This window comes from Sinocyclocheilus anshuiensis, unplaced genomic scaffold (genome assembly GCF_001515605.1).
Source record: "Sinocyclocheilus anshuiensis isolate Anshui unplaced genomic scaffold, SAMN03320099.WGS_v1.1 scaffold1010, whole genome shotgun sequence".
In the NCBI taxonomy this organism is placed as follows: Eukaryota; Metazoa; Chordata; class Actinopteri; order Cypriniformes; family Cyprinidae; genus Sinocyclocheilus; species Sinocyclocheilus anshuiensis.
Genome location: NW_015537936.1, coordinates 1,061,639 through 1,077,039, shown reverse-complemented (window position 1 = coordinate 1,077,039; position 15,401 = coordinate 1,061,639). Strand labels below are relative to the sequence as shown.

The window sequence follows — 15,401 nt, the reverse complement described above, 5'->3', positions numbered from 1 at the left end:
TACTGCTGGTGCACGTTTACCAAACAGGACCCGTGCAGGCTTTAAACTGCTTTGCGTCTCTCCGTCAGATAACCCCATGTGCGTGATGCACCATTACAGGTAGCTATTTCCCTAAACCTCCACACAGCTCGTATATTTTTCTGCCAAGTGATGAGAACGTAATGATTCTGAAAACGATTATTTATTTTTGATAATTATTATTTTATTTCAGTTAGTTTTTCAATAACTGTTGTTAGTTTAGTTTCGTTTTAGTTTTTCCTATTATTTTGACGTTTTTATTTTATTTCAGTTTACGAAATTGTTTTTTCATCAATCGTTTTAGTCTTAGTTTTAGTTTTCGTTTACGAAAATAACCTTGGATAGCAATGAGATTACATGGAGATCAAATGGAGGAATGTATAGTGTATCCCAATATGCAATGCATCAACAACTTCCTAACATTTAAAAGTGGAATAAACTGCTAATAATTTATTTAAAATCCAAATAATCTATTTATTTTCAAGATGATAACTGAATGGTACTTGCTAAATTAATGAAATGTAATGAGCAGGTTTTTTTTTTTATAATTAACTAAAACTAAAACCATAAAAAAATGTGTTACTTGGAAAAAAAAAACCTTATTTTATTTCACCTAGTTTCCAAGGCAACATTTCGCATTATAATAAACTACAGTTTATTATAGTTCACTAAAATTAAACTATTTCTGTTATCTGAAATAAAATAAATGTTAACTGAAATAAAATCAAACATTAAAACTAGCTACCATTTCTCATTTTCATTCATATTAACTTGATGTACTAAAATAACTAAAACAAAAAAAAATGAATTGAAAATTGAAACCTAAAATAAAAAATTAAATAAAAAAAGTAAAATAAAAATATATAATATAATAAAGAAAATATAAAAATTTTACATTTGAATAAATAGTATAAATATAGTGTAAATAAATAGTATAAATACTATCTCAATAATACTAAGATAACACTGAGTTTAACTTGACGTATCAAAAATAAGTAAAACTAAAAATGAAATAAAATAAAATGAATAAAAACCATTAAAAAAACTAACAAAAATCACAAAAACACAACAAAATTACTAATACCTTAAAAAAATTAAAACTGAAAATATAAAACAAAAATGTAATTAAAATATTAATAAAATCTATAATAGTTTCTCAATTATAAACAAACTGCCAATGAGGTCACATGACAACAATGCAGCATGCTACACTTTTCACATATTTATCATGACTTGCTGCATGCTGCATCACACACTATTTTGTTTAATTGTACGCACTATAGAGTGTGCACTACATATGTACACTACATGCATTCTACTCCAAACAGCCACTGAAGAACAAGCTTCAAACAGAGTAAGGCCGTTACCTTAAAGTCATCCGGCAGCAGCAGTTTGCAGGTTCGCAGGAAACTGAGAATATAGCGGAAAATCTCTCCGTCCCTGTCAATGAAGTAATGCTGCTTTAAACTGTCCAGAACGATGGGCTCGGTTCCGTTAAACAGCCGGCTGATCCTGAAAATTAAAACACACACACATACACACACTCAGTTAATGGAGTGAGGCCAGCCTCCTTTAAATGCATGAAACAATTAGCATTTATTTTTCAATTTTATTAGTGGCCGGCCAAAAACGCATTAACGCTCGCTTCTGAAACAAGAGGCTTTAGGCGGATTTGAGTGGCTGAGAAAAGCATTTCAAGTCCTTCTCTGCTGTGAGATGAATACACCGCAGCTCCGGTTCATCATCTCAACCGTCACATGCCAATTAATAACTCCCACAAGATGTCATAAAGCAGGACAGTCGCATAAAAGCCTGCAGATGATTTGCATATGTAAACTAGACAGTCATTATGAGTCATAGCGATTAACTTAGCAAACACTAGTATAGACTGTTTGCAGTTAAAAGTTTCCAAACATGAGGATAAAACTGTTGACTGTGCTTTTCCTAGTTACAGTCTCCTCTAAACAACTTTACATCACACAAAAAAATATCTTAATGTATTTTCTACAATTTTATGTCATTTATTTGAATGACAGACTGCATAAGCACTCCATTTTGCAAACCTTTCAGTGATCAAATCTTAAAAGCAACATTTTTTGTTATTGTGAAGAACATTTTAATAATCTAAAGAAACTTCTTCTTTTATGGAATGGAAAGTTTCCATTAGGGATGTAACGGTATGAAAATTTCTTATCACGATTACGATTATAGTGACCAAAATGATCACGGTTATCAGTATTATCACGGTATTGTTAAAATGTGCTGGAAATGTTCAAAAAGTACTGACACACAAATCATTTCACCAAGTTTTACATTTAAAATAAACAAACAACAAATAAAATGAGTTTTTGTTTGCATAACTAAAACAATAACATTGCCAATGATGTCCGGATTTTAAATGACAACATGACTGACAACAGTTTATATAATAGCATGTTCAAATATCGAATGCAAATGTTCACATAAAGCTTTGAAAAAGTTTCATAAATGGTAAACCTCACATTTCAGCTTTTAAATAAAGAAAAGGGTCAAGTCAAAATGATAACTGATTAATAAATGATTATGTATTTATCTGCTCCATAAATAATACTAGATACCTTATTGTTTAAATGTGTAGAATCCACATAAGCTTGTTTTTCCATCAGCCGGCCAAAATTTACAGCAGGGCATGCTAATTTTTCTAAATAAACTTGAATGTCTTTGAGAACTGAAAAATACTGATAAAATAGTTTTAGGTGATTAGAAATTTAATATTTTACCCATTTGCTGTGTATTTTGTTGCTTATTATTAGAGTACAGTAAAAAAAAATAAAAAAAAAATAAAAAAGTTGATTTAGGACAACTTGGCCTAACACAAGTTAGTCTGCTAACTCTGAAATCATAGGAATGAATGAATGAATGAATGAATGAATGAATGAATAAATAAACATTTTTAATTTTTATAATTTCAGAGTTAACATAAAAAAGAAAAAAAAAATTGTTAAATGTAAAAAAATCATTTATTTTGATGACTATTAGAGTACAATAAAAAAATTACAAATAAAATCAGTCACTTGTGAGGTTCCATGATTTGTTGGGATGCTCACTACGTAGGCAGCTCACTAGTTCCCTTTCATGGGAACTTCGAACTGCGTCCGTCATGGCTGTCGCCGGCCAACGAGTTGGTGTTTTTTCAATGTATGCTTCAGACACGGGTCACGACGAGGCGTTCCCCATAGCGACCCCTAGAGGACGCAGTGTCTCGTTCCCTACTCAGGGAACCATGGTTACATAAGTAACCCGAGACGGTTTTGGAACAGAGCAAACACTCCTAATACATTATAATACATTCTTCTCCCAATCTACCATTTTTAACCTATTTTTTCACTTTTTGAGAAAAAGCTGGTTTAGGAAAACTTGGCCTAACACAACAAGTTAGCCAGGAGTATGTTAACTCTGAAATCATAAGAAAAAAAAATTAGATATTTTTTATTTGTATAGTTTCAGTGTTAACTGAAATCATTAAAAAACATTTTTGTTAAATAAAAAAAGTCATACTTATTTTGATGCCAAACAGAGTACAATCAAAAAATCAAATCAGTCACTTATGAGGTTCCATAATTTGCTGGGATGCTCCCTATGTAGGCGGCTCACTAGGTTTTGGAATGGAGCTCTTAATACATTATGATATGTTATTCTCCCAATCTACCATATTTTTAATCCTATTTTTTCACTTTTTGAGAAAAAGCTGATTTAGGAAAACTTAGAAAAAGTTAGGCAGGAGTCTGCTAACTCTGAAGTCATAGGAATAAAAAGAAAGAAGATATTTATACTTTTTAAAAATGTTTATTTGTACAATTTCAGAGTTAACTGCAATCATAAAAAAAGAAAAAAATGTGTTAAATAAAAAAAATTCATACTTATTTTAATGCCTATTAGAATACAATTAAAAAAAATCAAATCAGTCACTTTTGAGGTTCAATGATTTGTTGGGATGCTCCCTATAAAGGCAGCTCACTAGGTTTTGGAACAGTTTGTGTCCATCACTATACAAAAAGTGCAGATGTCTCTAATACATTCCTCCACTAATCTACTAATTCTAAAACTTCAGATTCTAACATCTCATAACCGTTTTCAATGCACATTTCAATGCTAAATCTATTATACAGCACAAATGCCTCATTCAGCGGCTCAGCTTATACACTGGATACTTGGAAATACCTTCATCTTTCTGCATGCACTTCAGTTCTCTTTATGAACTCTTGATACGATCAGCATTTCCTTCCGTTCCTAGCCGAGCGACAGCGCCATCGCCGCTCCGATGCAATCTCCTCTTTAATCATCGCTACAGTTCCTGGATCAGCTGACGGCTCTAATAAGCACAAAGAAATCAGGCCGACTGCTTGTCAAAGCCTGTATAACGAACAACAGCCGGGGTATAAAGGCGTTTATTGTCGAACGTCGCCTATTGACTCGGCGTAAGGAAGTGATTTGCAAACACAAACACAGTTCACTGAGCTCTGCCAGGTGCATGTATTTACAGACCGTTTCTTTCTTTAATGCACGATGTAATTCATACACTCTTCCACGCAAGTCTATTCTATAGTCATCACCTTATGCACTTTCTAAAGCTCTTGTTTTTCCTCTCTCTCTCTCTTTTTCCCCCCTTTGGAAATCGATGCAAAATGCTTTATAAAAAACCAATACTCATCTCCCTGTAGCGCCTGCGGTCGTCCTTTCTCATATGGTCTTGCAATTCTTCCAGCTAGAATTTCACCATGCCCCTCCAGGCAAACACTGTTTTTCATCTGCACTTTTTTTAAAAAGCAATTAAAATGCTGCCTGTTTTTCTTTTCTTCCTCCTCTCCCCCACCCGTCTCTCTCTCTCCATCTTTTCTCTGATACTCTCTCCCACATCCTCCTTTTCCTCTAAATCTCTGTGGCTGTGTTCACACAGCAGGGGAATACGGTTGTCAGTCTCATTCAGAGCACTGAATATGCTTAAATTTGATCATGAAGGCAAGAGACGAGGCATTACTATACGCAAAGCGACTGGGTTTTGAGAGCGGGTTCAGTCCGTGTGTGACGTATGAAGGCGATTCTTCAATTAGAGGCACTTTTGACTACTTGAAATCTTGATTAATTAAACTTCTTCGACCTATGATTAATCTGTGATTAAATATTTAGCACATGAATAAAGATGTGACCTTGATCAACCTTCAGCTGGATTTGAGTTTACAGTGTACTCGTGGTGACCTTTTCACCTTTTGGAGAAAAAGCTGGATTTGGAAAATGTGGCCTAAAACAAGAAGTTAGCCAGCAGTCAGTTAAGAAAAAAATGAAGTAAGATTTAATACTTAATATTTGATCAAAAAAATCTTATTAAAAATATTTAACAAACAAAATTTAATTATAAAAAAAAAAATCAAATTTTTATCTTTTATTTTCAGAGTTAAATGCAATCATAAACATACTATCAAAAATAAGAAAAATATTTACTTGTTTATTGTATTAAAAACACAAATACTAAATTATCTTAAAATATAATTAAAAAAATGTAATATACATCCTACAGAAGCCACAAAGTATAATTCTCCTGATTTTAACATTTCAACACTTAAAAATGATGAAAATGTAATTAGAAATACAATAAAATTATTTAGAGTTATTAAAGTAACTTTTTTATAATTTCAGTTAACTGAAAAAAAAAATTCAATTATATTTAAAAACCTTTTTATTTTAAACTTTTTTTAAATTGAATACTTTTAGTTAACTGAAATCAAGTCTTCTCTATTGTCATCACCTTATGCACTTTCTAAGCTCTTGTTTTTCTTCTCTCTCTCTCTTTTTCCCCCCTTTGGAAATCGATGCAAAATGCTTTATAAAAAACCAATACTCATCTCCCTGTAGCGCCTGCGGTCGTCCTTTCTCATATGGTCTTGCAATTCTTCCAGCTAGAATTTCACCATGCCCCTCCAGGCAAACACTGTTTTTCATCTGCACTTTTTTTAAAAAGCAATTAAAATGCTGCCTGTTTTTCTTTTCTTCCTCCTCTCCCCCACCCGTCTCTCTCTCTCCATCTTTTCTCTGATACTCTCTCCCACATCCTCCTTTTCCTCTAAATCTCTGTGGCTGTGTTCACACAGCAGGGGAATACGGTTGTCAGTCTCATTCAGAGCACTGAATATGCTTAAATTTGATCATGAAGGCAAGAGACGAGGCATTACTATACGCAAAGCGACTGGGTTTTGAGAGCGGGTTCAGTCCGTGTGTGACGTATGAAGGCGATTCTTCAATTAGAGGCACTTTTGACTACTTGAAATCTTGATTAATTAAACTTCTTCGACCTATGATTCATCTGTGATTAAATATTTAGCACATGAATAAAGATGTGACCTTGATCAACCTTCAGCTGGATTTGAGTTTACAGTGTACTCGTGGTGACCTTTTCACCTTTTGGAGAAAAAGCTGGATTTGGAAAATGTGGCCTAAAACAAGAAGTTAGCCAGCAGTCAGTTAAGAAAAAAATGAAGTAAGATTTAATACTTAATATTTGATCAAAAAAATCTTATTAAAAATATTTAACAAACAAAATTTAATTATAAAAAAAAAAATCAAATTTTTATCTTTTATTTTCAGAGTTAAATGCAATCATAAACATACTATCAAAAATAAGAAAAATATTTACTTGTTTATTGTATTAAAAACACAAATACTAAATTATCTTAAAATATAATTAAAAAAATGTAATATACATCCTACAGAAGCCACAAAGTATAATTCTCCTGATTTTAACATTTCAACACTTAAAAATGATGAAAATGTAATTAGAAATACAATAAAATTATTTAGAGTTATTAAAGTAACTTTTTTATAATTTCAGTTAACTGAAAAAAAAAATTCAATTATATTTAAAAACCTTTTTATTTTAAACTTTATATAATATAAAAAAATGCTTTTATTCTGTTTCTCTATCTCTGTCTTATCAGTCTCAGACACTGAGTCTGTGAACACAGTCTCTCTCTCTATTTGTCGGTTTTCTTTCAGTAAATCTGCAGCAGCACCTGAATGCATGCGATTCTCCCTCAGTCCAGTGAATCTGTGTCTCTAAAAGAGACAAACAGAAATGAACTCTGCTTCAGTTTGAGTCGCACAAAGCATCTGTCCTGCCGGCGGTGGGTGTGAGGGTTCAGACAGACACTTCCTGTCAGACTGTCTTCACTTCCTCTGTTAACAGGACCAGCCGTGTAGAAGAGAGATCTGAGCGAACAAACACCAGTCTGACCTGATACTGAGACTGAGGTCCTGTTCACATCTGGTATTGATCCAAATGCAAATTACATGCATCAATGCAACACAACCACCTAATTGAAAAAGCCCTAAACAAATACATGCACAAGACTTCACAATATATGCATGACTGCATGATTCAAGAAGCAAAAATCTGCATTTTCTTCTTGTTTCTAGCTCGCTTCCTAATCTAGTTGTCTAACAAACCTGGCATTGTATATTATAAATGCTCTGTGACAAAATGCTTTTGTCCCTCTTTGTAAGCCGCTTTTTATAAAGCATCTGCTAAATGCATACATGTTAATTTAAATGACTGACAGGTGAGTAGGCAGGTCCAGGATGCAAGTCTACAAATCTGATCACATCGGTATTATGATATGAGTGAGTCACAAAATGCTTTAGATCCCATTTACACCCTAAATTTAGCACTGAATAATTGCGACTGGATTGCATGAAACGGATATTAATTCCAGATGTAAACAAGTTCAGCTTCAAGGAGTCAAAACCTTGTTTCCTTTTCCTTTTGTGATATTTCTTTTTTGTTACATGCATTGAAACCTTTTTGAATTGTATTGTATTTTAACTTTTTTATTTTAATCTTAATGTTGAATTATTTTTGTGTGAATCGGTTTCATGCATTTTTGTGCTTTTTTTTTTTTTTTTAGCTTTGTTAAAACATCTGAAAATAAATTATTTTGTGATGATCACCAATTCATTGATAACTCTATCACACAGACAATATATATATATATATATATATATATATTACAAAAGGAGAATTCTATTTTAATTAATTATAATTTATATTACTTTATTTTTTCAGTTAATTTAGTATTTGTGTGTATATATGCACACATATATTAATTCATACATATGTTTATAAAACATTTTTTTTATTTTTATGATTCTTAAATGATAAAAAATCTGCTAGTGTTATTTCTGAATCATAAAAATATATATATTTTTTTATAAATGTATGTATGAATTAATATATGTGTGCATATATACACACACACAAATACTAAATTAACTGAAAAAATCATTTTTGTGCTTTTTTTTTTTTTTTTAGCTTTGTTTCATGCATTTTTTTTTTTTGCTATAATTTAAATTTGCATTAAAAAAGAGTGTACTTACAAATGATCTTCTGCTGAAATTCCAAATAAAAACATTTTAACACATGTATTGAAAAAAAAATTAAAAAGAGCAATGAAAATTTTTTTTTTCCGTGTTTGTTCAAGTAACACCTTAAAAGTAATACAGGTCAACAAATCTGGCTCAAATGCATACTTTCTGCATAAATGACCGATAATGCCAGAATGAACATTCACGACACGCTTCATTAGCTGCTATTCACAACTGCCCTCATGCTACCGATCTCTGTCAGAAAGACCCCACAGAATGAGCATGAAACTTTCATATGTCCTGTCACTTCAGCAGACTGAGCTGGAGGGAGATGAATGTTCACACATTAGTTATAGAGCGAGTTTCTTTTCCTGCTCTGCATTATTAAGGGATCAATCTATTAAAAGACACCATCAACTTAAGGTTCTTTAACTGGACTCTCTCAGCTGTCAGCTCGGCCTCTGAGGCGCAGCGCTGGGAGAGCGTTTGTTTAACTGTCGCTGTGCCGGTGTGTGTGTGTGTTTGCATCCATGTGTGGGTTTCCCACTTGTCAGTGTGATTAGTGAAAGTGGGTGCTAATGTGTGCGGATGGTCAGTCTTTTGTGGACTCAAATGAAAGCACGCTTGTATGAATGCCATTGCATTAGATGGACAAAAGTTTGGGGTTGGTAAGATTTTTGTTGTTTTTGAAAGAAGTCTCTTCTGCTTACCAAGACTGCATTTATTTGATCAAAAATAGTGTAAAAATATGAAATATTATTACAGTTTCAAACAACTGTTTTCTATGTGAATATATGTTAAAATATAATTTATTCCTGTGATCAAAGCTGAATTTTCAGCATCATTACTCCAGTCTTCAGTGTCACATGATTCTTCAGAAATCATTCTAATATGCTGTTTTGCTGCTCAAGAAACATTTCTGGTTATTATCAATGTTGTAAACAACTGTGTTGCCAAATATGTTTATGGAAATTGTGACTCAAACTTTTGAATAGTATTTGCTTTTCAAGTGCAAGTTTGTATGGTTTGAAATAATAGAACAACAGATCTAGTGAAAATGCAGAAAAAAAGTGTGAACTTGACTTCATATGTCCACTAAAAATCACCACAGGACCAATCAATTAAAAGACACTGATGAAAAAAAGTTAGTGAAAAGAATAGATCCTGCAGGATTTGAGCAGATAAAGACACTCAACATAATATTATGTTTCTAAAGCAATGACATTTAGACATCTTTATGTATGACTTAATTGACCAAATGAATAGAATAGAATAGAATATGCTTACCAATGTTAACCACTGGTTTATTGACACACTATTTTCCTAATTAATGCTGTTCGGTTGCTTTGACACAATCTGTATTGTTAAAAGCGCTATATAAATAAAGGTGACTTGACATTTGAAACATAAAAATAGCAACACAGAGAAAATATAATAGTAACAATAAAATTATTTTGCAAACAGTAGACTCAAAATGCAGTTATACTCTAATGTTCACCCATCAAGCTAAACAAACTTTTCTATTGTGTTTCAGTCATAATACTTCCAAAAGTTCTAAATGTTCAAACAAGTCTCTTTCCCTCTCTGTTCAAAAATCAGACTTAATCTCACTCTATGATGAAAGCAACGAGCGCAGCGCTTACATTTCTGTCTCTCTCCTAATAAAGTCACAATTGTGGATCAGACAGAGCGAGTCACAGGGAATTCTGCTCATATTCACATTCAGGATAAGTCAGACGTCATCAGAACACATAATTAGCCTCTAATCAGCTCTAATTGAGTAAACCACTCAGACTACTGTATGTTATCAAACACTCCATCAACCAACATCACATATGCAATCTGAGAACACTTTATTTAGCATAATTCCTAATTTAACACTAAGAAAATGAACCAAAATGCAGATGCATTTGTGAATGTCTCAGTATTTGATGTGAAATGGTTTGCTTTGCTTTACAGAGCTACACGAACAAAAGAGCATCTTAAACTTCATTTCACGCAGTTTCAAAATAATACAATTTAATTTAAAAAAAATGCACTTTTACTTCAAGCGAAATGATTCGAACCGTTTAGAATGCTTTGTATAATGTAAAAATGCTAAAAACAGCCATTTGCACACCCTAAAAAAGCCACAAAATAACGCAAACGTGGCGTTTTGTAGTTAAACTTCTGATTGCACGCTCTTATGTAACATTACAAGAGGCCAGGGGTCTTACCGTGAGTCTGGGTATTTGGTGAGGGTCGCCAGGCTGCTGGTGTACATGTGGCCACCCACGTCGATGTGAACGGGCGCGTTGGCTTTGGTGAGCTGAGCCGGCAGTGGAATCCCCTGCGTGGCCAGAGGAGAGACCGGAGACCGGGTCAGAGACAGGCGTGACATGCTTCTCCCTTCCTGGAAGCAGACAAATGGGAAAGCCATGGAGAAATGATGCTGCTGATGTGCCTTCACGGTGCCTTAGCGTCTCTCCCACCTTGAGCGTCTGTGCGAGTCTTATCAGATCGTTTTCTCATCTGCCCCATCGCATATTTAGCTTACAAATTATTGCCACAGCTCTAATGAAGTATGTTTGCATCTTTTCACTGGTGCAGCCCGAGGGCAGGATACAAGGATGTTTATTAATGCTGCAGAGAGAGGGAGAGCGAGAGAGAGGTGTTTGCCTCCGGGGATGGGAAAGAGAGAAAAAAAACCTGGCAAGTTTCTAATTAAAGGTCGTGTTATGTGTTAGACGTGATATCCTCCGACACTTCAGCAACCAATCTGAACATTTGGGAAACGAGGGCATTGTGCGCGTTCACATGGAACGCCAGGCATCACTTCCAACCACGAATCCACTGTTAGTGAACTGAGAATCGCTCGACTTCCACCAACACTGGACCGCCATGCTGGAATCAGAAACACCTAAAGATGCATTTGACTTACAATTGTTAATGCACTTGCGCAAATGCAAATTGTTTTAATGCACATCAAAAGGGGACCACATACTGTACTAATTTTTGAGAAACGTTTTGTGTTTGCTGGAAAATAAATCTTAAACTTGTAGTTGCATTTAGGTTCCAAACCATCTTGGCCAGCTGGGCTACAAGCTTGAATTTCAATGCACAAATTGCAATTGTCAGTGCACGACCTTAAATTACTCTTTGGCTATAGTTTTACGGTCTCGTCTCTGTTCTAGCTCTTTTCAGAGCCATTTTGAAACTTTGGATTGTGGCATGATTAAAGCATCTGCTAAATGAATGCACGCCAATGTAGGCTTGTCTTGATGTGCATTTTACACTTCTAGTGCTCAGAATAATTCCACAGACATCCTGCTGTACTGAGGATATGCAAAAATGTCCAAACTTGAATCAAACAGCGTTCACACACAAACCCATGTTCCTCCTGAATTTCACTTGAAGACTGTCTACTGAAAAGACTCTGTCCAAACCCAAAGGCTTGTTTATACAAGTCAAAACTTTACCTCACAATGCCCGGATCACGCAGGGCAACATGGAAATACGACTTAACATATTCCAGCTGTCATAAGAAAGACTGCTTCATTGTGAACCTGGAGTTCAAAGGGATTTCAACGACAAGTTCTTCCATGCATTGGCTCATTTGCCTGCCTGTTATTTTAACCATACATGGTAAACAGAAGGCGGTTGTTACGGGCTCCGCTCAGCTCCAGCGCTGGAGGCCATGCGCTCGAGGCGGACGGCAAAATTTTCCAGGGTGTTGCCACCAAGCCCTCAGCACTAATGTTCATTTAATACACAAGCAAGATGATACATTACAGATTCCATTGAAAGAAAAAAAAAAGACTTAAGACGTTTTGGCATATGAAGCTATCCCTCATCTCCATATAGCTACGGGCGTTGTAACCAAAAGCCCAGATATTAATGCCCAGGGAACACAGTGGTTCTGCCCCTTTTCTCTCTCTCTCTCTCGTTGTTAATAGGAGGGACCAGGTAGAAGAGTAAAGAAAAGTCAATGGTCAAGCTTAATAGTACAGAAATGCTCATGAACATGAGAAAAATGTATCAAAAACTCATGTTTATGACCCCCAAATACTCCAGATTATAAATATAAACCAAAAATAACCATCAGAGAATGTCCTGTATTAGGTAGTCATACACAACCTTCTTGCAACGTTGATTCCCAAAACCTAATCAAATGGGAACCTACTGTGGTGATGTCTGGAAAACCTTCAGTGTTTGCTGGGAAATGCATCTTAAAACTTGACCTGCATTCAGGTAGGCAGTCTAAGCTGGTTCCAAAACCATCTTGACCAGCTGGTTACTAGCTTGTACTATCTTAGACCAGCTACCACGTTCAAAACAGACGTCAAACTTTGAGACGGTTTTTATCCAATCCTCGCTTTTCCTGTCAACCACTCAGAGCAAATATAAACACGTTTGTTTCGACAGTCAATGGCGGAAGCTTTAGAATGCCTTTTGGACGTTCGTGGAAACGTTCGTTACGCGTACAATGAAATCAACACACACTTTTCCTGCTTGCTTCCTCCGGTTTCAAGTCGGTGCCCTACGGGTTAAAACTTCAATTCAGATCATTTCACAACATGGCGTCTCACTCACAGCGATAAAGCTTCAGGTATGAGGCATATATCCTCCTAATAACACAGGTTCTCGATGCCTAGAGGGTGTTTAATAAGGTTACAGAATTAGAAAAAAATCTTGAAATATCTCAGAGGACATGAAGCGTGAACGCGTTTGAGGACGCGTCACGTTTTCGCGGCGTCGCACTCATTCTCGACAAACCACAAAAGCACCATCACATTAATCATCTACTCTACATTGAGATGAGATTTAATTGGAAATGGTACCGTTTCAAACATCGTAGATGTCCGAATCGCGCTCCGAGTCCGGTTCGATCAATCGGCTCCCAGATGAAGGTTCGCGTCGCTCGCTCGCTCTCGGTCAAGTTTCTATCCGATAAACGATCCAGCCTAGCTATTCTCGTACTGTCCGGAGTGAAAAGCGCGTCAAACTGCATTAAAACATGTCAGAGGTGGATCGCGAAGGGTCTGGGCGACTATAGCGAGCTGCGCTGCTGCTTGTCTGGACGCGTTCAGAGCTCAAGCGCAAAAGCGCGCAGGACCGTCTTACCTTATCCAGGAGACCAGAGCTCTCCTTCCCCCTCTTGATCTTCTTATTTCTTAATACTCTGATTCGGTCGCGTATATCAGCCTCGCCACTGTCTTTTTTGGCCACGGTGAATCTGCTGCTTTGCTTATGGGCAGAAGGAAGCCAATAATCCGTCTCTAAATCAGAGCAGAGCCGAAAGAAGAATTCTGGCTCCAGGCTGCGCAAACGCCTCTGGGGCCACGGGATTAGAGGACAATTAACTCAAACCCGAGCAGACTCATTGGAACAGATGCAAACCCGATATTCCCCTCGATTATTTAGCCTCGCTTAGCTCTTTCGCAAAGTAAAAATAGATGGGGAGTGTTTAAAGTTCAGCATATAACGGTTTACGCATCAGGCAAGTGTCACCACGCCGTCCCTGAGACTTTGGAGAGGCAGAAAGGCTGATTTTAATCATTGTCATTTCGTCTGATGTAATATTCCCCCAGGCTCTTTCACAGAGGCAACGCATTTCCCTTCCCTGAACGAGTACAAGTCTCTCTTCGCTCTCGCGAAAGCAGGAACTTGTTGATAAAGTGGCGATAGAAGAGTCAGACGCGTTTTCTTTTTGCAAAGCGAAAATCTGGATCTGGTGCTCATGCATGCGGCGCTTTCCCCCTCGCTCCTCTCTGTGCTCTAATGTCTGTGCGCACTGTAATGGCAAATTTCCTGGAGGCCATTAAAAGCAAATGACGTCTGGACATCATTCACCGTGCGCCCTCACAGTCCGCCCGCAGCCAAATGCGCCATTTCAATTATTGCGCACGGCTAGATGGAGATGTCTGCTGCTGCAGGATCTCCCGTGCAAACGGGGCAGAACGTCGGTTTAAACCCACACAAACACAATCTTACACTTCTCGCGCCGGATTTTCATTTATTTAACAGCAGGCGAACAAATAAAGACAGTTGCGTTGGGCATCAGCTGCGCCGCTTTCCCCGCGCAGGTACTCGATTATTTATTTATCTGAATGTTTGTTTATTCGCGTGTAAATAAGTGTGAATAATTGATGCTGCGCTGAGACGCGTAATTACTGTGGATCTCACACACAGGACTGATGCTGAACGAGGCGTTCCGTGATGTTTGGCGCCCGCCGGTGTCCGTTCGGAGGAACGACGGATTCCAAAGAGTAGATTAGAATACAATGATTCGTTTTATTACAGTAATAGAATGGAGGAATTACAAACACAAGGATAGCTCTCTCTGGCTTCCAATAAGGAAAATATATAGAATTAATTCGTAAGTAAGTAATGTAGAATAGTAGGCTGGAGCTAGTCACATTTTTATTCAATTTCTGTTTAATGTCTGTATCAGTCAGTTTCTATATAGACGCAAACATTAACATCTCAAGTACAAAAATACTACAGTACTTAACATTTACAAAATACCACTGAGTTCATTGAAGCTTTTGTGACAACATACCCCAATAGTAACACATGTTGTCACACTTTTTCCATTATTATAGGAGTTTTAGCAAGTAAAACAATTATGAAACCCAAAATGTATGATTTATGACACATCAAATGTAAACACAAATTAAAAGAAAAATTCTGAATTTTGAATATATAATGCTTTTGTCGAGCAGGTTCTGCAGTGTTCATGGCAATAAAGTTTCATAAATCTATTTATTTACTACTGAACATTTAGAACAACTGTTGAGTTCATTAAACACATACTGACCTTTTGTGACAACATGCCCCAAATAGCAGCACGTTGTCATACTATATGGGGTAAGTTGTCACAGTAAAACAATTCTAATGTAAAAATGCTTTTAAAAAAAAGCTGAATTCCTATATATAATGCTTTTGTAGTGCTGTTCTGTGGTGCTCATGGCAATACATTTTCAGAGTCAATTTATTTACTTTAGAAGATA

General features: G+C 36.0%; 1 protein-coding gene across 6 annotated transcripts in view; it reads right to left on the bottom strand.

The window, feature by feature from the left end:
* The window catches only part of kctd15b (potassium channel tetramerization domain containing 15b), a 29,516-nt gene extending 15,783 nt beyond the window's left edge, over nt 1-13,733 (bottom strand). The window contains exons 1-3 of one of the 6 annotated variants that reach the window (XM_016447771.1): nt 13,513-13,733; nt 10,626-10,801; nt 1,386-1,530 (exon numbers count right to left, since the gene is read on the bottom strand). In XM_016447771.1, the coding sequence (XP_016303257.1) occupies nt 1,386-1,530; nt 10,626-10,789 (309 nt within the window). In that variant the 5' untranslated portion in view covers nt 10,790-10,801; nt 13,513-13,733. The other 5 variants (XM_016447741.1, XM_016447748.1, XM_016447764.1 and 2 more) reach the window with 5 other exon arrangements.
* Nucleotides 13,734-15,401: the final 1,668 nt, after the last annotated feature.